The sequence below is a fragment of the Leptodactylus fuscus genome, chromosome 5, assembly GCF_031893055.1.
Source record: "Leptodactylus fuscus isolate aLepFus1 chromosome 5, aLepFus1.hap2, whole genome shotgun sequence".
Lineage (NCBI taxonomy): Eukaryota > Metazoa > Chordata > Amphibia > Anura > Leptodactylidae > Leptodactylus > Leptodactylus fuscus.
In genome coordinates, this window is record NC_134269.1 from 65,026,171 (window position 1) to 65,049,869 (window position 23,699).

The 23,699-nt window shown below is 41.2% G+C and overlaps 1 protein-coding gene across 1 annotated transcript; it reads left to right on the top strand.

Moving 5' to 3' along the window:
• Positions 1 to 5,327: 5,327 nt before the first annotated feature.
• LOC142204498 (uncharacterized) lies at positions 5,328 to 12,469 on the top strand. The gene is made up of 2 exons (XM_075275811.1): positions 5,328 to 6,248; positions 12,386 to 12,469. Exons 1-2 carry the CDS (start codon positions 5,328 to 5,330, stop codon positions 12,467 to 12,469), a joined length of 1,005 nt encoding a protein of 334 aa, XP_075131912.1.
• Positions 12,470 to 23,699: the final 11,230 nt, after the last annotated feature.

The window sequence follows — 23,699 nt, forward strand, 5'->3', positions numbered from 1 at the left end:
CACAGAACGTTGCGGATGCACTTTGCGGATGTCTGCGGAATTAATTTTTAAAGTGAAATTTGTGTTGCGGATCCGCAAATTGCGGACCGCAAAAACCACTATGGTTGTATAAGACCAGCCTAACGGCCTATTAAGAAAAAAGAAAAAACCGCGGCGGTAGCGGCCGTCACCGGGCCCCTAATGTCCTGGGCCTTGTGGCAGCTGCCTCCGCTGCTTCCGCGGTAGTTACGCCACTGTGTGTGGTGGATTTCAGATGGCAGTGTAGGTGGCTTCCACTGAACCATTAGTTTACGGGGAATACTTGGGTGTTCTGATCTACAAGTGCTTGCTGTGCTGAAAAGTACATTACATATACGTATATCTTACGGCTTATTGTATAGAACTGTCTTTCAACTTTCCAAAAAGGCAAATAAAAGGTTAATGAGAAAGGACATAAACATAAGCTGATGAGAATTATATTTTCAAGACCTCACATTTTACCCTTAGTTAAAGAATTTGTCACCAATGGAGGCAAATTGGTCGCCTTTTGGTCTCTTTAGTGTGGGAATCTCCTGGTTCACTGTGAACCTTCATAGAGCAGCTGTAAAAGGTAAGGGGCTCCACAGTGCACTTTCCCAGGACCCTGTGATGGACACTGACAAAACCAGTTAGAAAGAATGATTTACTGTATTACAAATGTATCAGAGACCAGTCACGGACATTAGAGGAATATACATATATATATTTTACCACATGAGCAGACTATTTGTGGCAACAAGCACTAAAAAAGACTTTCTAGTTATTAATACTGTACTTGGTGTATGATGTGAGACTAGATTTTGGCTAGATTCTAGCCTGCATTATGTTTATATCACATATCAAAATGTTCCCTACTGTTAAACTCCCCAAGTTTATATTCATATCCATATGACGTTTTTGGAATTTGACATTGATGGTTGCAAGGATGACGTTAGTTTGTCTACTTACATCTATAGATTACCCATCTTTCAGGTCAACGTCCCCAAGATCAGAACTTAGGGACTGAATTCTAACAGACGCTGTATTAAGACATTGATGTATGCCTTGTGTCTTAGCTGTCCAACCTTAAATGTGACCTCCCTTTAGACTCATTTACAAGAATTTATTTGTCTTCTTTTTTTAAGGTGGATTTTTTCAGTATTATTACAATCCAGTACAATAATATAATATGAATAACAGTGGGCAGAGGGAATAATTTGTATATATAAATGAACTGTGAATATGTAATAACAAACATTTTACTCTGTAATGTTACCTGTTTTATTTAAACTATATTATGTAATTTATCCTATCTCAACAGTGGATCCTCTACCGCTGCAACACTGGTAGTTACGCCCCTGATACTGACATATAGCCTGGTTGAGAAGATGTATGATGAGTATCTGTATGAAGTACAGTGAGTGTGCTGTGCCAAACCAGGTTGAACTGGCTTCACCTGTTTGTTTACCTGTGAGCCAGACTAAATCTGATAGTTGGCATCACCAACTAACATGGGGTATCTTCTGATGGGGTGGACCATGCTGATGACAGCTCTAGCATCAGGCTATTTGATGTTGTCTGGGTTATGTTCCAGTGATGGCCTTGCATTATCATCAGAAATGCTTATTACAATGTCAATTTTCATGGATGTAAAAAGATCTCCTAAACATTTTCAAACAGGAAGCCAAGCAAGTCAAGAACATGACTGAATATGCTGATAGAAATGGTTGTGTGCTTATTCAAAGACACATCATAATGATCTAATAATTCCTATACTAATATGGACATAGCACGCAAGTGATTTTTGTAAAAAATAAAAAAAAAATCTCATTTGTATGGATAGAGTCTCATTGTCCCTCAGAATACTGAATATCACCCTTTTCCATAGATACATTCAAGGGTGTGTGCTAACATAACTGTCTAATATGCGTAGTCAGCTTTTTCCTAAAGTTAGTCACACTGTGTTACCTTGAAGATATTGGAGGAAATGATTATCGTTGTCTACCATATAGTTTTATAGAACGTATGCGTACCACATCATCATTGGACAACAAGACCCTATCGTTATTAAAGGCGTTATCCACCCTTTCAAATGTGATCGCATATCCCTAAAATAGACCATCAATTTTAGATCAGATTGTTGGCGACCCCCACATATCAGCTGTTTCCCCAGGAATGCATTTCCCGGCATAGTTCCTGGCATACTGCACCGTTCCATATTTTTGATCACAATGGTTGTGTTTACTACAGCAGTCCCCAATAGACTTGTGGGAGGCCATTAATTTTGTAAAGGTGAAAAACCCCTTTAACTCTTAGGCCTGGTTCACATCTGTGTTAGGTATTCCATTTGGGGAGTCAGCATGGGGACCCCCCAAATGGAATACCGAATGCATTAACAAGTGGTGAGCTTATGAAAGGACATGGACCCCATAGACTATAATAGTACCTCATGAACTACTTTCCTCTTCGCGTGACTCATGAGGACTCCGCATGGGAAGCACCCAGACCCAATTGTAGTCTAGGGCACGGCTTCTCAAACTGGACAATAATGTCCCCTTGTGGGTGCTGAAGGCCTACAGGGGGGCGGTAAAGGGCCCAGAGAAAACTGGGGTGTGTTGCTTTAGAGGGTTGATGGTTGATTTGTGTTTTTCTAATATTTTAAACTAAAATCAAAACCTATCTACTACACTACATCGATTATTTCATTCTTATTCCTGCCCTGTTTGATTGTATAACATAAATAATTTATCATTACTTTCGTAGGTAGCCCATGAGCTGTCAAATTTTAACACGATTTTGTGCAATCCTATATGAATGGCTACCAAGAATTTTGGTTACAAAAGCCAATCCCACAGTTGTCCATGGATTGTGGTCGATTGTTCAATGATTTTTGATAGCATTCCCATTCGTATTTGTGTGAACGTGGATTTAGTGCTTTGGCAACGCTGCTAACTAAAAAGATAAATAGTTTCGGGGGGTCCCCATGTGGACTCCCCGAACGGAATACTGAACGCAGATGTGAACCAGGCCTTACAGTGGTTTCACTATTTTGGAAAGACACCACTGCAGCTTTTCATGTAAATTTTTAAAGGGATTCTACCATTAAGGCAACTTTTTTTCTAATTACCACGTCGGAATAGCCTTAAGAAAGGCTATTCATCTCCTACCTTTAGATGTGGTCTCCGTCGTGCCGTTCCTTAGAAATACCGGCACTTACCGGTATGCTAATGAAGTCTCGGCAGCAATGAGGGCATCCTTCTTCTTCATCTGCCTCCTCCCCTTGTCTGTTGTCTTCTTTCTTCGTCATGTCTTGACGCCTGCGCAGTCGGCTCTGACAGCGAGACCCTGTTAGAGCCGACTGCACATGCCGGCCAGGGGCCATATTTTCAAGGTTGCAATTGCGCGCATGCGCAATACGCTCCTCACATCTTCGCCGAATAGAGTGTACTGCGCATGCTCAGTAAGGTCCGTACAGCCCTCCGACACCTGGATGAGTTCACTCGCGCGTTGGAGGGCTGTACGGATCTTACTGAGCATGCACAGTACACTCGGTTCGGCGAAGACGTGGGGAGCGTACTGCGCATGTGCGCAATTGCAGCCTTGGAAATATGGCCGCCGGCCGGCATGCGCAGTCAGCTCTAACAGGGTCTTGCTGTCAGAGCCGACTGCACAGACGTCAGACATGACGAAGAAAGAAGACGACAGAGACAGACAAGGGAAGGAGGTAGATGAAGAAGAAGGACGTCCTCATTGCTGCCGAGACCTCATTAGCATACCGGTAAGTACCGGTATTTCTAAGGAACGGCGTGACGGAGACCACATCTAAAGGTAGGAGATGAATAGCCTTTCTTAAGGCTATTCCGACGTGGTAATTAGAAAAAAAGTTGCTTTAATGGTAGAATCCCTTTAAGCCAAAGCCAGAGATAGATCTAATAAGAATACAAAGTATAAGCCCTTCCTTTATATCACCTATTTCTTTGCAATCCACTTCAGGTTTTGTTTCAAAAACAGCAACAAGATCCATCAGCTGGGTTATTTCTGCTCACTCCACAAAATATCTGTCTATGTTGCAATCAGTCATAGAATATCTATTTTGTGCAATGGTATAAACCATTGCCATCATCTATTTTGACTTAGGCTTATTTTGACTTACACGACCGTAATGATTCTACGATCCACATGTTGCCCAATAAGCCCTATAGCGAACTACTGCTAGCATATACAAACCACAAAGATGCAGTAAATTAATTGGTGATACAAGTAAATCAATAATATAAGACAATGACTAAGTCTAAATATAGTATAACTAGAAAGTAAGCAGATGTATAGATGACTAGGTGACGTGCAACTAGTGGCTGCATAGGTAAAGTATCACAGACAATGCATATAAGGTAAATCACATAAGGAGACAAATAGTAATTATGCCAAAGATAGTCACAATAAAAGTAAATACGCCCTATATTGAACTACTGCTAGCATATGAAAACCACAGAGATGCAATGAATTGATTAGTGGTACAAGTGAATCAGTAATATAAGACAATGACTAAGAATAGTATAACTAGGAAGTAAGCATATGTATAGATCACTAGGTAACATGCAACTAGTGGCTGCATAAGAAAAGACTGTATGGTGCACCGTCAGTATGGGTAGGTGTATTCTCTAACTATCTATATATTCCATTATGCCATTACTGTGATATTGATCTTCTACTCTCTCTGCATTCACACTGAGACTTTATTACTTTACCTAAGAAAAAAGTATCTATAGATGAGGTTAATAATAAAAGCAAATTTATAAAAGAGAAGGATAATAATGATATTAACCCTATTGACCCTACTAAATTTCATGTGTCATTTGTAGTACTACCACAAAATTATAAAAGGTTGTAACAAAATAAACTTTAGTACATTTCTACTTGTCAGATATTGTGTATTCTTCAGCAAAATCTACACGTCAGGGGCTAGTTCTAGCAGATTTATAAAGAGCATAGCTGTATCCATAAACAGAAGTGCAGTTCTCACCATGTTGCGGGATTACACATGGGAGGGACTTTTCTAACGTTTCTCAGAGAAATTCTTCAAACTATATAGGTATATTTCAAAATATTCAGACAGGTTGAATTACATTTCATTCCTACAGGAGTGAAATTGCTCACTTCAGTCCTCCACTGAGGCATCTTCTCAAGGACCCCCTGCCTAGTCTGCTGGATCCCATGAGGCTTTGATGTGCTAATGGAGATGGTCAAAATTCACAGGTCTGCAAGCTTGATAAAGCCAGGACAACTCACTTCTGGTCACAACTACTCAAGTATTCTAAGAAGTAAGGAACATGGAAAACTCTTCTGTGCCTCACTACCAGGACAACATGCACCAGGCCATTGCCACTTTATATCAGCACAATTATCCCAGCTCTGAGGGATACAGCAGCCTTTCTCCTGTATCTTCCATAGACTCTAATGTCCTATCTCCTCTATGTGTTGGTCATGCAACACCACAAGAAGCATGTGATAACATTTCTACACCCTGCTCTCAACCTATGGACTTGCAGCCGAAAATTCCCTCAGAAAATAAAACAAAGAGGATGAAAGGAAAACTACCTTACACTCAACGACAAAGTGCAAGTGATCGAGAGAAGATGAGGATGAGGGACCTCTCCAAAGCTCTACAGAACCTGAGAGGATATCTACCTCCTTCAGTAGCTCCAATTAACAAGACCCTAACGAAAATAGAAACATTACAGCTGACCATACGTTATATCTCACTCCTATCAGAACAGCTGGGTCTCAGTGAAGAAGTACTTAAGCAGAGAAGACAAGCTTCTGTTCAAAGGACAAGATGTGACCAAAGCAGTAGTTGCTACATGGATATGAGCCAATCACTTTGCTCAAATCCTGTGAAAGAAAATATGGCAAGCACAACATCTAAAGAGCGTCTACCTTCACAAGGAACCCCATATATTGACCCAAGGTGGCAGAATATGCAACCAAGTTCTCCGACACCATATGAATTGCGTCAATACTCTGCATTACCAGTCAGAGCAACACAGAACTATTATGCAACAACCAGTGCTGCATTGCCTCAATATTCTGCTTTACCAGTCGGACCAATACAGAACTATTATTCAAAAACCACTGCTGCATTGTCTCAATATTCTGCTTTACCAGTCGGACCAATACAGAACCATTATCCAAAAAACAGTGCTGCATTATCTCAGTCAACGAGCTATTGTGGTACAAGTCACCAACAAATGGTAAGCATCTTATTAGAAATAGTATATACTTTATATTTGTGTATAAGTGTTGTAGATCTTTGGCAACATAGTCTATTACTTGAACATCGGTATACACAATTGAGTTTAGACTCCATAAGTGAGTGTGCTATTGTCTAGGTATATCTTAGAAGGCATAGTCTACGTTACATGCAAATGTTAAGATTAAATGTATGATCCCACTGTTCCTTTGCATTTTCTAAGTGAAATCAGTTATGTATGTAGTAGATATATATTAATTTGAATGTTATTTTGTGCTTATCAGGCCCCGTGTGAAGAATACTCTCAGCTGCTGGAGATGTGGAAGACAGAACCATCTCATGTCTATATGTGAAGACAAGAAAGACTACTCTCCAACATGATTGGTATATATATATATATATATATATATATATATATATATATATATATATAGTCTACTATGGTCTTGTATTCATTGTACATTAAGCAATGCCGCCCCTGCCACCTCTTGTGTCACCCCCTCTACCTCATAGATTGTAAGCTCTTGCGAGCAGGGCCCTCAGTCCCATTGTGTTAAATTACTTTCTTTGTAATGTATCTTTCTGTCTGTATTTGAACCCTAAAAATTGTACAGTGCTGCAGAATATGTTGGCGCTATATAAATAAGATTTATTATTATTATTATTATTATTACATTCCTGTATTTAGTTTGAAGTTACAATATCTATTTATCTATTTTCTATATCTATTTATTAAATGTCTGTATTTTCTAAATCACTGTTGACTTTGTTTTTGAGAAAATAATGGGAATAAATTAGGTTTAAAAAGGTATTCTCATATTGATGATTTTTTTGTATGTCACCAGGTAGCTGTGCAGTTTTACTGCAGCCAGTCCTGTTTACTTCATGGAGACAGTGCTGCAGACCCCTGCACAATGGGTGGTTCAGGCACTGCTGTGAAGGGATAAACAATAGATGGGACACAACATTAGATCAAGGCTGCAGACCTATAATTCTCAAAATTGGCGAAGGCTCTCAGTGATTGCAAATGGATGGCATATGCTAATAATATAATAATATGCCATCACCTTACATAATGAGAATCAGAGCCACCATTAGGGTAGTACTGGTGGATATCAATTTTCCTCCATTGCAGCTGTGACCAAACCAGTTGAGCAGGTTTCTTCATTGACTATTCGTGACTACTAGTGTCGGATTCCAATTCTTGTCTCCCCTGGTTTGTCTATTAGTATTCAATTCATTATCAATGATGGCAGCATCAGTGAAGTGAATATTAATAAAATGGGGGAGCCAAGCTTGCTGCCCTTTTCTGTGCTCAAATGACTTAACTGCCAGCCACAAGTCTTTTGAATATAGAAACCATTAAAGCCATTCACGTTCACAGAAACACAGGTACCCTACTCAGAGCTGCTCACTTCAATAAGTGATACCAGCAGCAAGTGCAGGCATTGTTCTCCAGCTCTGCCAGAAAGGCCACCGAGCCCCCAGACTCCCACACATCCCACCCCATCTCGCCTCTGATTCACTGCATGTTACTGTATGCCAGCAGTCAGTGGGGACCACATTATATTGGGGACCAACAAGGGCTGTTATATTGTATGGAGATCATTGGGGACCAGTATGTTGTCTGGGAGGCCACTCATGACCATTATGCTGGGGGCCAATGGGAAGCATTATACTGGGGGGTCACTGAGAACAATTATACTATAGGGGGGTAACTGGAGAGCAATATATTGCGTGGGGATACCACTGCTACTGATGTTGCAAAGTAATATACTGCTATTATTTGTTAGGGGGTACCTTAAAGGTTTGGGAAACACTGGTCCTACCATCTGTCCAATATACAAACCCCCAGTTTCTGGAACTGCTTTTTCTTCTTTTTCACTGCTTTTTGGTTTCTTTTGCAGTGTGGAAACTGCAACATTTCTACATGAAAAATTAACATGCTGTGAATTTAAAAAATAAATGCATTCATAAAAAGCTGAATTTTTCGCAATGGGAAATGAGATTATATTTCATTCACTTTTCTAGGGCTTTAGGATTTTTTTTTTCTGCTGTGTTTCCACAAAAGCCAAAAACACAGCATTGTCATAATGTGTGGCCTCAAACTGCAAAATGTTAATGTTACCTGTGAAAACAATGCGTTTTCCCCAGCAGAAAAGCTGTGAAAGTGCAAGAATTTTTGTTGCAATTTTTTTCTGCTTAGTTTATGCTGTTTTTTTCGCTACTTTTTTTTTTTTTTTTACCTGCAATTGACTACATATGGCCTTAGCTTGAAGCTGGAATTTTAAATGAATCAATCAGTCTATAAAATCCCCAAAAGATGACTATATTGTCACATTATTTGTCATAGTATTCAATACAAATCAAATAAGCTAGAGAAGAAGAAAAAAAACGGTATAGTAGTTGGAATCATGGACGGAAATCTCATTACATTGTGCAATATGCATGCAAACCTTGAAGTGTAGGGAGATGACGGGTATATTTCTCCTCTGATAGTAGATTCCTCCATTATTCTTCTTGTCTGGTGTTGGTTGGACCACCATCAATTAAACATTCATTTCTGTTCCATGGTACTTGTGATTACTAAAGTACCCCTTTTACTTTCAGGGTACTGTATATGAAATACAATGGGGTCTGAATACATAACTTATACAAAAAAAAGAAGAAATATTCAAGTAAAATAGACATGAATAAAGTTAGGGTCTTAGGAGACTTCACATAGTCATACACAACTTTTCACGGCAATTGGGGGACTGAATTTATTTGGACTGAATCGAATGAGACAGAGGATTAGATCATATCTGATCCACGACGAATTTAGGGAAATTCCAAGATGTAATAGATGATAAATAAATAAATTAATATAATATATATAAATAGAGTATGCACCATAGGGGGGATAGTCTCCAAAATCAGTGGCAGATTCCTCCTTGATTCTTTTTCCAATTGTATTCAATGGGGGAGGGAGGATAAAGAAAAATATGAGGCAGAAGTCCACTTCAAATTCCTCTATATTTTCCTCTGTGTGAATTAACACAAAACAAGATATTTATGTACTGGTGTTCATTTACACTAAGTACACCAACCAAAGAAACAACCGGCTAAGGTCACGTTTCGCACATGAATGGGCTTTGTCAAGGGACCCTTGGGCAGTTGAGGTCCCTATGTCCCTATGTAATATAGGCAATTGTTTGTGCTTTTCACAATGGCTTCACATTTGTATTCTTAGGGTCCATTCACACAGAGTAACGTGCCATGTGACCTGACACGTATACGGCCTGTGAGATTTTGAGCGCCGTAAAAGCTCCCTTTGATTTCAATGGGAGCCTGGATCGTATACGCCGCGTTATTTTGCGGCCATGATTTTGAAATCACGGCCGCAAAATAATGCGGCATATACGATCCAGGCTCCCATTGAAATCAATGGGAGAGTATACGGCACTCAAAATCTCACACTCCGTATACGTGCCACATCACGCGGAACGTTACTCCGTGTGAACGCACCCTTAGTTTGATATGCTGATGAGATTTCATGCGCATGCACTTTACATAGAAACTATTATATAGTTCACATCCATTTACCATTTGAGCATATGCATGTTAGTTTATATTGAAATTATGGAATAATATGTAATTTTTACCAGCCTGTATTTCCAATGCATAGGGTTTGGGTATTAGTTGTTCTTCCCCTTTATCTATTGTGAATGTCTTCATGTGTTTATTCTTTGTCTTATTTTTAATGACATTAATAAAATGATGGTTTTATTACCTTAGCTGGTTGTTTCTTTGGTTGGTATACTCTGTGTGAATTAAGCCTAAACGACACAATTGAGAATGACATGTCACCCCTGCCGTAAATCAGAATGGGCCGCTGCCCCACCATCAATAGTGAATTACTGTAGTTTCAGATATGAATAGCTTTTGATTATTTTAGTGTGCACTCGGTCTTCATGTCTCATCCTCTTTTTTCTGGTCTCCATGGAATCTGTTTACAATTTTCCACAGCCCCCCTTTGCTCTTCCAATGGCCACCACGCCATTAGGTTGAGATGAACTTCTTTGGCTCTTGAAAACCATAGCAACTGGTATACCTAATACCCTGATAGTTATGTTTAAGCTTTGCTAGCATTGCACTGGAATTATATACAGAACATGCCATTACTATTTTTGTATGGCGATATTATGTAGCATTATCGTTTGTTTAGAAAGCGCTATTATTCCCTCACTACATGATACAGTAATCTCCTTTCTGTGGCTTGTGTTATATATGTAAGACATAAAATCTTCATTCTGTGTCACCTTCCTACATTTACATATTTACAAAGACATCTGGACAGAGATTTATAGTGGTAAAAATTTCTATGAACCAAGTGTGTTCGGCAGGAGTCTCTATTCAATAACCCTCCCGATGTTACCTTGTGAAATGTCTGCTTGACAAAGGTTGAGGATATAAGAAGAAATACATTTCTTGCATGAATATTTTAGGCATACTATCTTTCTTTGGGATTTGTTGATAATTAGCTCCATATACAAACCTTAAAGGGGTAGTCCACTTTCTAATAGTGATAGTCCATCCTTAGGAAATGTCATCAATATTGTCCAGCAGCCAGGACCCTTGTAAATCAGCTGTTGTAGGATAGCTATCTCCTGGTAATGTTTACATGCTTATACAGATTACTCACTGTACAAAGTGTAGCAGCTTGTTTAGGTACTGAAAACACTTCAGTACATAAACCTGTCATTATACACTTACGCAACGCAGCTCTCAGCATCTAATTTTGCTGTACAATTTGTAGCAGTAGGTTTTGATACTGTAGCACTGTTCTATTGACTTTAACCCCTTAAGGAAGACCCCCGAGTATAATAGTGCTTGTGGGGCCGGCGCCGTCACCTACTGATCCTGGCCCCTGCCAGGATCGGTAAGTATATACGGCCTGTTAACAGCTGGAGTAACTCCAGTCGGTAACGGCCTATTAAAAAAACAAAAAAAAAAACGCAGCAGTAGCGGCTGTCGCGGGGCCCCTAATGTCTCGAGCCCTGTGGCAGCTGCCTCTGCTGCTATGGCGGTAGTTACACCACTGTATAGCGAGTCTGCTCAAAGAAGAAGAGGAGAGGAGAGAATTCCAGAAAATTGGAGGATGAAAAGCTAAGGCCAGAGAGCAGCCAGGATCCCAGGGATGAACCTAGCCTGTCCGCTGCCTGAGGTGAACTATAAAAAAAGGCGCCCTCCCTCCCCCCCCCAAAAAAAAAAAATCCACCCAGCTATCTTTAGTTGCATGATGGGGTTCACTAATTAGGACACAACCACCATTGGCAAATCAAAAAATCCCTTTATTTGGTAGCCATATATTATAACACTTTTTTTTTTTTTTTTTGTTTAAATGTAGATTGTGAATCCCACATAGAGCTTACAATGTACATTTTTCCGTACCAGTATGTCTTTGGAATATGGGATGGAAATCCACGCAAACACGGGGAGAACATACAAACTCCTTGCAAATAGGTTTTTGCCCTTGGCAGGATTTGAACCCAGGACTCTAGCACTGCAATGCTGCAGAGCTAATCACTGAGCCACCGTGGCCCCAAACCCCCTTTTTTTGGCCCCCACACAATATACAACCCCCCGTTTTTTGGTCCACATCATGATGCATGACCTCTATTTTCTGGCCCCCTACAAGGTATATGACCCCTTCTTTTCTGTCTCCCACATAGTATATAACTTCCGTTTCTATCCCTCCACACGCTATATGACCCCTTTTTTTTATATATTTCTTTGTGTACCTGGTATCAGAAGCTGGCTCTAGCACTGCACTATAATAAGCCCCCACATTAGGTCTAGTCTGCTAGGAAGGTATCTTCTGTGATGGAGAGCTGGTCTTTGGGAATGAAGAATCTGGGAAAGACATATTTGATCAAGTCATCCCCATAAAGTTCCCAAGAACAGATAAGACATATTTGCTCTCTTCTGCTCAGCTGCAGGGTTTGGATGCCACCTGAATGACCAACCACTCAGTCCAATCCTGTGCCATAGGCAGCAGAATAACTATAGACCCCTGCAGATATAGTACTCATGTAATAAATGGATTAGAATTTCCTCTATGACCAGTTTTAATGAATTTTCCATCTTTGTCTTCAGGTGGTCCTGCCATTATTCCCTGTCCGAAACACCTTGATGGCCATCAAGGTTGTCACCAAAACAAGGGCAATGAAGCAGTTTTAATGATAGTGGTAGATACCCCTCAAGGCCTGAGAATGCCCATTTCTATTCCACCTTTATGCCATGCATAAGTCTCAGGTTGGAGCCTATTTCATCATGGAGTATCTGTCCAGCACCATTTTGGAGGCTTTAATGAGAAGGTGCGGCTGTCTGAACATTGACAATGTACGGGTGCATTCACACTACGGAACACCAGCGTGTATCACAGCCATACACGCCGGCGTTACAGCAGGGCTGCCGGACACTTCTCATTCATTTCTATGGGAGCCGGCATATGAGCACTCCCCATAGAAATGAATGGACTGCTTTTTTCCATTCATTTCTATGGGGAGTGCTCGCATGCCGGCTCCCATAGAAATGAATGGGAAGTGTCCGGCAGCCCTGCTGTAACGCCGGCGTGTACGGCTGTGATACACGCTGGCGTTCCGTAGTGTGAATGCACCCTAAGGTGAGTAAATTACATACAAGGAGATGTGGGACAAGGCTAAAAGTGGACTGAAGACAGGTGAATAAAAGGAGTCCACTCAGACTGGGCGGAAAACAGGCAGTCATCCACAGCGCCTCCTGATGATATCAGGGAATTACTAGAACATAATTTAATGTCATTGACACTGCACACTGGCCTTTCTTTTCTTTACGTGTCTTATTTGCCTTATTTCATTACAGAGATATAAGCAAAGCAAACATCATGTTGGATGGGAATGTCATTGACTTGAGGATTACTCGAGATGGTGTCACCTTCTCCAATAAGAGGGGTAGGCACACACTTTTATATGGCCCCTGAGCTGTGTCTGGAACAGAAATGTAACACAGCAGTTGATTGGTGGATCCTGGAAATTGTTGTATCCAGGATGTCAACACGAACATCCTGAGAAGTGACTGGGTGTGAAAAGGAACATCAGAGGCCATCCATTCTTTAACAATATCTGCTGGAGATGAGAAGAGCACAGCCACCTTTTATACCATTTAATGCAGTTCTACAGAACAAAAACCTGCCATGGCCAAAGGATCAAAGTTTCTCCTTTATGTCACCAAGCTGGGACCAGGTCTGGGATCCTTCCCTAGTAATGAGGTCCATTAGCACTTACATGTAATGATAATTCCTCTGGTGTAGTCTGCTCCATAGTCTTCTCTCTCCTGAGCTTCATGCTCATTGCTCCTGCCGTTTACTATATCTATGCTTCTTCTTAGGGTGATGAAAAGAGCCCGACTATGAACGATTCCACCACATCCGGAGGCTATCCCCTACACACAACTATACATGCATATGTATACATCTATACATCCATACCTATATACACAGGGATCCTACCATTATCTATACATTATACATTCATTTCTCGTACCCAAGAAGGTTTATAATAAAGAAAATTTCCTCTACAATAACTGAAGTCTTTGAGTCATCCTTCCCTCAGTTATTTCTATGGCTCCCAAACTGGCAGAACATATAATACAGACTTGCTGTAATACATATCTGGCTATTTGCGGCAATTCACATTTTCATATATCAGGTATAAATCTGATCAGAATAGAAGTTGTTTTGTTATAGAAGTTCACTATATCTACAATATATAAAAGTAACAATTCCCTCTTGTGCCTTTCAGGATAGGCCAGTGCCTACAAGCCAGTTTGGTTCCTGACTACAGATGGACAAACCAACTCATATTGAGCAGATTCAACGTGAATATTTCAAATTGTTTTGTTGTTTAGAAAACCGAACAAATGGAGATTCCTCTCGGATGAACTAAAATGGCCTCAAGATTCCAGAGTATAATAGGTGTGCCGCAACCCGAATGGAGGAAACTGAACAATGGGCATAGAAGTGGCTATAGCGATGTCACTTGATAGGCCAAGTGCCCTCATCCGAACTCCTCCACCCACCTCGCAAGATGGGCAGTATAGACACATGAACAGATACATGTATAAACACAGACATACATAGATAGAAGTATAGACAAACAGATAGATATTCATATAGACACAGACACATAGACCGATAGAACAAGTACTGTAGATTTAGATATCGCCCTTGATCCCGGGACTTGTTCTAATTGCCATATTTGGGTCAAGAATAATTTTATCCATTAGGAACAATTGTCTCATTCCTAAAGGATGTTTTTTTACCTTTTTTCTGTCAATTCATCCATTAGGCTAAGGCTCCATGCAGCGGGCCGCAGCCAAAAAGCGTTGTGGGAAAAACTATAGTGGTAATGTATTTTGTTTATTTCCCACAGCACTTTTCAAAGAAAGTGCACAGAGTTTTCCTCTGCAGATTTTCTGCTTCAATTATACCCATACAGAAACAGACAGTGTTTCCGTAGATCAGTGGTTCTCAACCTTTCTAATGCCGTGACCCCGCAATACGGTTCTTCATGCTGCGGTGACCCCATTCAGTTTGGAACATGCGTCCATAACGGCGTGCGTTCCAGCTGAATAGTGCTGCTGCAGACAGTAACGTGGCTTCTCAGTGGCTAAAGCCATCGGAAATATGTATTTTCTGATGGCTTTAGACATACCTCCCAACTTTTGAAGATTAGACTCCGCCCATTCTCATTAATTTTTCATGTGCTCCCACACAGTGTTGACTCCGCCCATTCTCATTAATTTTTCATGTGCTTTCACACAGTATAATCCTCCTACAGTCACCCGGGCATTATATGTCCCCTTGCCATCTCTGCCCCCAGTTTCATGTCCCCCCATCTCTGCCCCCAGTGTCATGCCGTACCCCCCCCATCATCTGCCCCCAGTTTCATGTCCCCCATCTCTTCCCCAGTTTCATGTCCCCCCATCTCTGCCCCCAGTGTCATGCCGTACCCCCCCCCATCATCTGCCCACAGTTTCATGTCCCCCCCATCTCTTCCCCCAGTTTCATGTCCCCATCTGTTCCCCAGTTTCATGTTCCCCCATCTCTGCCCAGAGCTTCATGTCCTTCCATCTCTGCCCCCAGTGTCATGCTGTCCCCCCCCTTCATCTGCCCAGAGTTTCATGTCCCTCCATCTCTGCCCCCAGTGTCATGCCATTCCCCCCCTTCATCTGCCTCTTCATTATGTTCTACCTTAATGTTTAAAACAAAAAAAAAAACTCTTATACTCACCTTCCAACGCCCCCCTGCCGCTCTCTCCGCAGTCTCGCTCACTCATATAGTTGTAGCCGCGATGTGACGTCATCACATCGCAGCTACACATACAGAAATCGCAGCACAGCGTTAAAGCAGGAGCTGCCTGTGACAACTCCTGCTTTAATCACCTGTGTGTTCAACTCATCGGCGTCCTCCGGGCGCCAATAAGTTGAAACCGGGACATACCTCCCACCGACGGGGACGGTTGGGAGGTATGCTTTAGGCGACCCCTGTGTTTTGGTCGTTCGACCCCCGCCGGGGTCGCGACCCACAGGTTGAGAACCGCTGCCGTAGATATAACTGACATGCTGCGATTTCCAAAAACGTGACCATTTTGGAAATTGCAGCATTTCCGCTGCAGGTATTGTTCTGCAATGTGTAGATGGGATTCACTTTACAGGGACTGTAAAACGCTGCGGTTTCTGCCGCAACATTTCCAACACGGCTGCACTGCAGTGTTTACGTCACATGGGGCTTCAGCCTTAAATCGGTTTAGTGTTATAGTAGTTTAAAAGGTATATGTTATATTTTACATGTAAGAAATATAGAAAAAATTAATGTAGCTTTAAAAAATTTAGATTAGTAGAAACATACAAAAGAACATACTAGATACAGTGTAGGTTAGTTAATGTCTTTTGATCCTCGGCTTTATTCTGATCATCATATTTGGGGTCAGGAAGGAATTTTCTGCCATTATATGAGGTTAATTGGCGGTTTCCTCAGGGGTCTTTTTGCCTTCTGGACCAACACAGTCTATAAATAGATATAGTTTGACAATTAGTTTAATATTTTACACATACTTATGCTATAAGTAATAATTATATAACAGATATGTAAAATAACAATAAATAATCAGATAGGTTAGATCCTGGAATTTGTTCTGATCGCATTTTTTGGGGTTAAAAAGGAATTTTCCCACCATACATGTGGACAATTGGATGTTTCCTCAAGTGGGTTTTCACATTCCTCTGCTGCTTTCAGGTTGAAAATGGCAGATACCTGTCGGACTCCATTGACTATAGTGGCAATGTATAGTGTCCGTGTGTAACCGCTGTTTTAGCGATCTGACTCTCCGTTGTTTGACTCCCCCAGCGGACCAGAACTGCAGAGAGCCTGGAGCAGATGTGAACTCAGCATCAGCCTCAAATAGGTTTAATATTATAGATCTTAAATGTATCTTCTATGTAATTTTATTTATTATCACATAGATTTAATATTACATGAAATATTTTAAAATATCTAAAAATATAAATAGGTTTCATTCAATTTTGTCTTCTCTTTTTATAATTATAGAAAAGAATATGAATATATTAAAATAATAGGTTTAGCTTCCCGAAATATTAGATAATGAATAATGATAGTAAAGAAATATATGGAAAATAATAGACACCTTTTTCAAACCTATATAGGTTAAGTACTGCTTTTTGATCCTGGGACTTGTTTTGATTGTCATATTTGGATCTTTGTATGTTTGTTCCACTATCACAGCCAAACGCCTGTACGCATTTGGCTGAGATTTCACACATACCTAGATATTTAGCTGGAAGGAAAGATAGGCCACTTCACGAGACGCGCATTCCCCCGATAGCCCTGCCAGGACCAGCGAAACAATACTCCGGCTCAGCTGTAGGGCCTCAGATCACGTCCTCACAGGTCTGTCAGAGGCGCTCCCATTGGTGCGCAGCAGGCTCTGGGCGAGCCTATGGAGAAGCGGCACGGATCTTTCCGCTCTGCGACCCGGCCAACATGGTGGCTACTCGTGGCTCCGGAGCGCCCAGAGCCATGCCGCTTGCTCTGCCTGGCTAGACTACTCTCTCGACGGCGGCAACGACTGTGCAACCTCCCTCAAGACCCGACGTGGCTGCGCAGCGGCACTCAGCGAGAGGCACCACGTCCATCGGCTCGGCCAGAGCAGTAAGTACACCAGGACACTGTAGGGTGCATATACAAAAATACGGAAATCGCTCTACCTTGAACGTTGTTCAGATGGTATCATATGGCGCGGGGTGCACGGAACATCCGACCATTAGAATGGAATCCAATTGAAGAAACGATGATAAAAAATCCAGCACGCCCAATAATTGAAAAATAAAATATAACCTTTACTTCATAGTGGTTAAAAACAGAAAAAGCTCCTTAGAGCATGGATCCAGAATAAAACAACAGCCTACGCGTTTCGAGACTCACATCCAGGTCTCTTAATCATAGCATTAATCATTTGATGCTATGATTAAGAGACCTGGATGTGAGTCTCGAAACGCGTAGGCTGTTGTTTTATTCTGGATCCATGCTCTAAGGAGCTTTTTCTGTTTTTAACCACTATGAAGTAAAGGTTATATTTTATTTTTCAATTATTGGGCGTGCTGGATTTTTTATCATCGTTTCTTCAACTGTAGGGTGCGGGTAGGGTGACCAAGGGCAAAGCATTTGTACCCCTGGCTAGCGCGTGGGGGGATGTTGCGCAGGACCCACTTTGGTGGGTTCAAGAGGAGGCCCGGCCACGTGAGGCAGCAGGAGCAAGGAAGAAGGGTTGCCTCTCTGCGGCTCTGCGCCACTGCCAACCCGCGGACGAAGTCGCGGGCAGATGCTAGTTTTACATAAGGGTTTGCTCCTTCTTCTGGATCAACTAAGCCTCAAAATTCTCTTCCCCACTAAATAGAGATAAAATATATTTGTACCCCCATACATCTTTCTGTTATGTTTTTATTTCCACTGGACGTCCGAAGCAGTGTTCTAATAAATGAGAAAACTTCCCAATGTTATCTTTTCAATAGTCAAGGAGATGTGGACCTAAGTGAGATCCTTCACCTAATTGTTTGCTTGTTTGTAAACATCATAGCCATTATACAGTAGTTTGTTGCAATGAACATCAACAGCAATAGACTCAACAGACTGGTGCAGGATCAGCCCCATATGTCTGTGCCCTTTCACTGTAATGTAAATACGTGATGGACAGTGTCTGCCTTTTTGTTCCCCTTTTGAATGTAATTAGAAAGACCTGCATGTATAACTCTTTTTTCCATTCACTAAATAAAGAGACATGAGGCGGTGGGGGGCGTGTAATAGCAGGGGGTCTCTATTGCTGTAGGGGGGCAAAGCGGTTCAAATCTGCCCCATAGTTTAGAGACTTCATTGTGGTGACACTGAAATTTGACCAGTGGTTTCAGTGTAAAACAACAGACATCTGGCTGATTCCATTGTAATTAATAGGGTCCCTCAGGCATCATTGATTTGACTAAATGATCCTGCAGTGTGTCTGTGTTTCCTTTTTTAGTTGCTATGATGCCTAGGATTTCTCTATCTGCCATGAGCTTGTATGTGATTTTCTCTCTTGTTATATACTACTGTACCATCTATGAAACTGTATCACTGAAATTTCCCCATTGTGGGACTATTAAAGGATTATCTTATTTTATCTTATCTTATTTTTTTTTAGTGGTCCGTGTGTCTGTTGTTCTGGTCAGCCAATACCATAAATACACAAAGCAGTTCCACAGGCCAATCTTGTGTACAGACCTAACCCAGTTGCCCACCTAAGGCAATTTTCTAGAAGGTGTTGGCTTGGTGTACATGGTATAATTTGAAGATGATCCTAAGGTGGATTCTGACCCGAAATCAGCTCAGATTTTGTCTGGAATCTGCCTCCCATTGTTTTGTGGATCCTTCTTTATTTAGATTAATATTGAAAAAAAGCATCCAGCTCAATATTACTGCAGATGTGGCAGCTGATCCAGAATCCACAGCGCGGGGTTCACTCTGATCAGCCCCATTGTGTCCAACGTAATCAATGAGCCAACCTTTGGTGAACAGTAGCCACGGGATTTACTGAGCCGGAATTCCTTCCCAAAGAACCAGAGGCATAGCTAGGGGATGAGCACAGGGAAGAGAACATGTCCATGTGGGCCCCCAACTTAGGTATAATGATATCACTATACGGTGACTGTATAGTGGTATATATTGGCTCTATACAGGGCTCTGCAGATGATTTAGGTGAATACAGGGCAGTTACATTTAATAACTTACAGGTGACGTCTTGTCTAATCGTCCCATATCTTGCTTCTTTCATCTGGTCCGCCATGGCCACTTCTTCTAGGTTCTGTAAAGTTTGCGGCACAGACATCTTTGGTTCCTTACTTTTCCAGGCACTTGACCCACATTGTCCTCACCTGCACACTCATTCTACTGTTACCCCCAATTATAAAATATACAGTATAATATAACTCCCCATAATTAATAATACTCCCAAATGCATCTTTAAATTAATAACTTCCCTGTGGACCCCCTTTAAGTAGTGCCTCTTATTAATAATGCCTCAGATGTTTCCTAATTAAAAGGTAAACATGAGATAAAGAAAATTAGTGGGGTTCCAATACTCGTGACCCCCAGGATCAGCTGTTTGAATGAACCATGGTATCTGTGTAAGCGCTGTGACCCCTCCTCTGTTTACATAGTGTCATTCATTTCATAGTGGCCATGTCATATAACTACAGTCTCATCCTATACACGTCTATGTGACAAGACTGGAATTAGACAACGTGTGATATAAAAAGGCACCATTGCCCCTTCATACAGCTCATCAGTGGGGATTCACTGATCTCTTATTGATGATCTATTCTGAGGATAGATCATCAATAAAAATGAGCAGTAAAAAACTCCATTAGGCAAAGCCCCCAAGTGGCATCCCGCAGCAAAAAAGCGCTGTAGGAATAACCGGGGTGGGTCTTCCCAACGCACTTTGCACAGAAAGTTCATAGAGGTTTCCACTGCAGACTTTCTGCTTCAGTTGTATCTATAGGGAAACCGCAGGTGTTTCCGTAGATATGCTGCGATTTACAAAACCACAACTGTTTTGGAAATCGCAGCATGTCTGCTGTGTATATTTTACTACAAAGTGGGGATGGGATGGGGAAAACGTCAGGAAAAAAAAAAAAGTGGCATTTTACAGTTCCTGCAAAGTGGATGGGATTCTAGCAAATCCCATCCACGCATTACAGAAATATACATTCAGCAGACACGCCGCGATTTCTAAAACCGTTTTTGATTTTGGTTTTTGAAATTGCAGCATGTCACTTATACCTATGGAAATGCTGGTGGTTTCCCTATAGGTATAATGGAAGCAGAAAGTCTGCAGAGTAAACCTCTGCGGACCTTCTGTGAAAAGCGCTGTGGGAAAAATTACAATGCATTACTGCCTCGTTTATTCTAGGAGCTTTTTTTTGCTTCAGCCCGCTACGTTGGGGTCTTAGCATTAATTCAATTAGGTGTCACTTGGGCTTTATTAATTGCGCCCTTATATTATGTCCCTGACATATACTATCCTCATTTTTATAATTCCCCCTCCTAACAACCCCTTATACCATTAAAATACCCACAACTGTGCTACCCCCTCTCCCAAAAAACCCCCAAAGTTATTCTGATCTACTTGCGATTGTTTGGCCAATGAGGGAGTGTAATAGCAGGGGGTCTCTATTGCTGAAGGGGACAAAGCTAAGTTCAAATCTGCACCATATTCTCTGTTTGGAGACTTCATTGTGGTGGCCACTGAAATTTGACCCAGTGGTTTCAGTGTAAAACAACAGACACCTGACTGATTCCATTGTAGTTAATAGGGTCCCTCAGCCACCACTGATGTAAATTTTTTAGCAGTCTGTTTGCCTTTTGTTCTGGTCATCCAATAGACCAGAACAATGGACGCTCTGGGGAAGATGTGAACATACCATAAATATACAAAGCAGTTCCAAACCAGTTGCCCACCTAAGGCAATTTTTTGGATGGTGTTGACTTGGTGCACATATATTAATTTGGAGATGATCCTAAGGCGGATTCTGACCCAAAATCAGCTCAGATTTTGTCTGGAATCTGCCTCCCATTGTTTTGTGGATCCTTCTTTATTTAGATTAATCCCTTTCTTGCCGAGGACGTCAGCTCTACATCCTCCCAGGGTGGCACTTCTTTAGCGGAAGACATAGCTAATACGTCCTCCCTACTAATGCTGATATCTCTGGACTGCATAAAGATATATTGATGCTTTAAGATTCATTTAAAAGATGAGAATCTCTTCTTTAAAATGATACCAAGGTCTTCATGATGAAACTTAGAGTGCATACTATACTTTGCTCTCTGATTGTCACATACAGGTATAATATAATTCCCCCCTGAGCTTTACTAGTGGGGTATTCTTATGTTATACCCTCTAAACATAACCAGGAAGTTTATTGGCGCTGTGACCCAGGCGTTTACCATTGTCCAGGTCGCAGCACCAAAAAAAGTCACACCAAACACTTCCACATCACATACATAAAGTCGTGAATAAAGTTTACATTTCACTCAATCCCTGTCCTCCTGTCCATACCTGAGCTTTGTAGATTAAAATACGCCTCTAGTGATATCCGTTACACACTAAAATAATAGTAAAAACTATTATCACTAGAGATGAACGTATCAGTTGCTAAAATTTTTATAGGGGGATGGAAAATAATATTTTTATGTAAAGTCTTATTTAATTTGCATGCACAAAATGGAATGGCACATTTCTGTGATTTTGGCATTTCTTTAACACCCGCCCCTGTAAATATATACATGTGTGGTATTTATGAACGCCTCACATATTGCAGTTTTTTGGACAGTACATTATGTTTGCAGAAAGGGATTGCTTGAGCCGCACTTTAGTGGCAAATTTGAATTTTTGTGCAATTTTTGCTAGCAATCACTGTTTGCCGCAACGTTGCATGGAGGTGGTTGTATATATGAATTATTAAATTGTGTTTTTATATACGGTATGCTGTGTAATCTGAAAAAAGTTAGATTTTGGTATCACAGTCACAGTTTGATAGATGCAGTATAGATTTTTAACATATTAGTGAGTAACAGCAAAATCCTGCCTGTCTTCTGTATTAGGGCCGGTTCACACATGCTGATGTGTTCCGTCCGTAAGGAGTCCGCATGAGGTCCCTCCCGGACGGAATACAAGTGCAACTGCAAGCGCTTTGCAGTTCAAGCGTACAGGCAGGGCAGTGCATAGCAAGCCCGCGGACCCCATTATAGTCTATGGGGCCCGTGCGCTTGAACTGCACAGCGCTTGCAGTTGCGCTTGTATTCCGTCTGTAGAGGTCCTCATGCGGACCCTTATGGACGGAACACATCAGCATGTGTGAACTGGGCATTAGTGTTTTTGGGAGTCCGAGCTCTTGTTGTAGTTGTATATACACATTGTATACACCTTAAGCTATTATTTTAAATGTATTTTGTATATGAATCTGCGATTGAACATAAGTTTTAGGTGCAAATATGTGTTTTAGTGCATTTTTTCAAAAAATTATTTGTGTTTGTCACAAAATTAACAATCAACAAACAGATATACTGGTGTTCTCCCACTAGCAATTCAAATTGTCACAAAGAAAATATTGTGTGAGCTAAAACATAACTTTTAATAAATATTTGATAAAAAAAAAAGCGTGCATGTGTACTGTGAATGAGCTTATGGGCAAGATTTCTAGCGGTGTAGAAGGGATCTACCTATTCAGGTTCTCATCCACTTCTCACTGTTACACCAATATTCCTATTTGAAATCTATTGCCCTACACATCCATAAAATAGTTTATTTCCCACCACCTATCCTCTTGGACATTTGTATTAATAGGCGGTGTAGAAAACCTGAAGACAGTAGTCCGAATAAATCCAGACTAGAGATGAGCGAATATGCTCGATCGAATACTTCGGCCGCATAGCTCCAGGTGCAAAAACACTTCCGGGGCTTCAAATTTTTACTGCCCCTCCCACCTTCCCTGCCGCCGGGAGCTATGCGGCCGAGGTATTTGATCTAGCATATTCTCTCATCTCTAATCCAGACCAAGCCACTGCTATCCATGTATTAGACCAATGTTGAAAAATGGTATCAGTATTTGTGTCATTTCAGGCGGAGCAGTAGCTCCGTTATATCAGTATAGCTCCAGCTATATCAGTAGCTCATACCACAGTCCTTCTATCTTGCTCCTGTATCTATGAAGCCTTCCCAGTGCTTGCTGGTCATATATATGTGTACATAGCCTCCCACTGCCAAACTACACTCCTCCCAAGAGAATCGTATGGCACAATGGGTGCAGTGCATGGAAACAC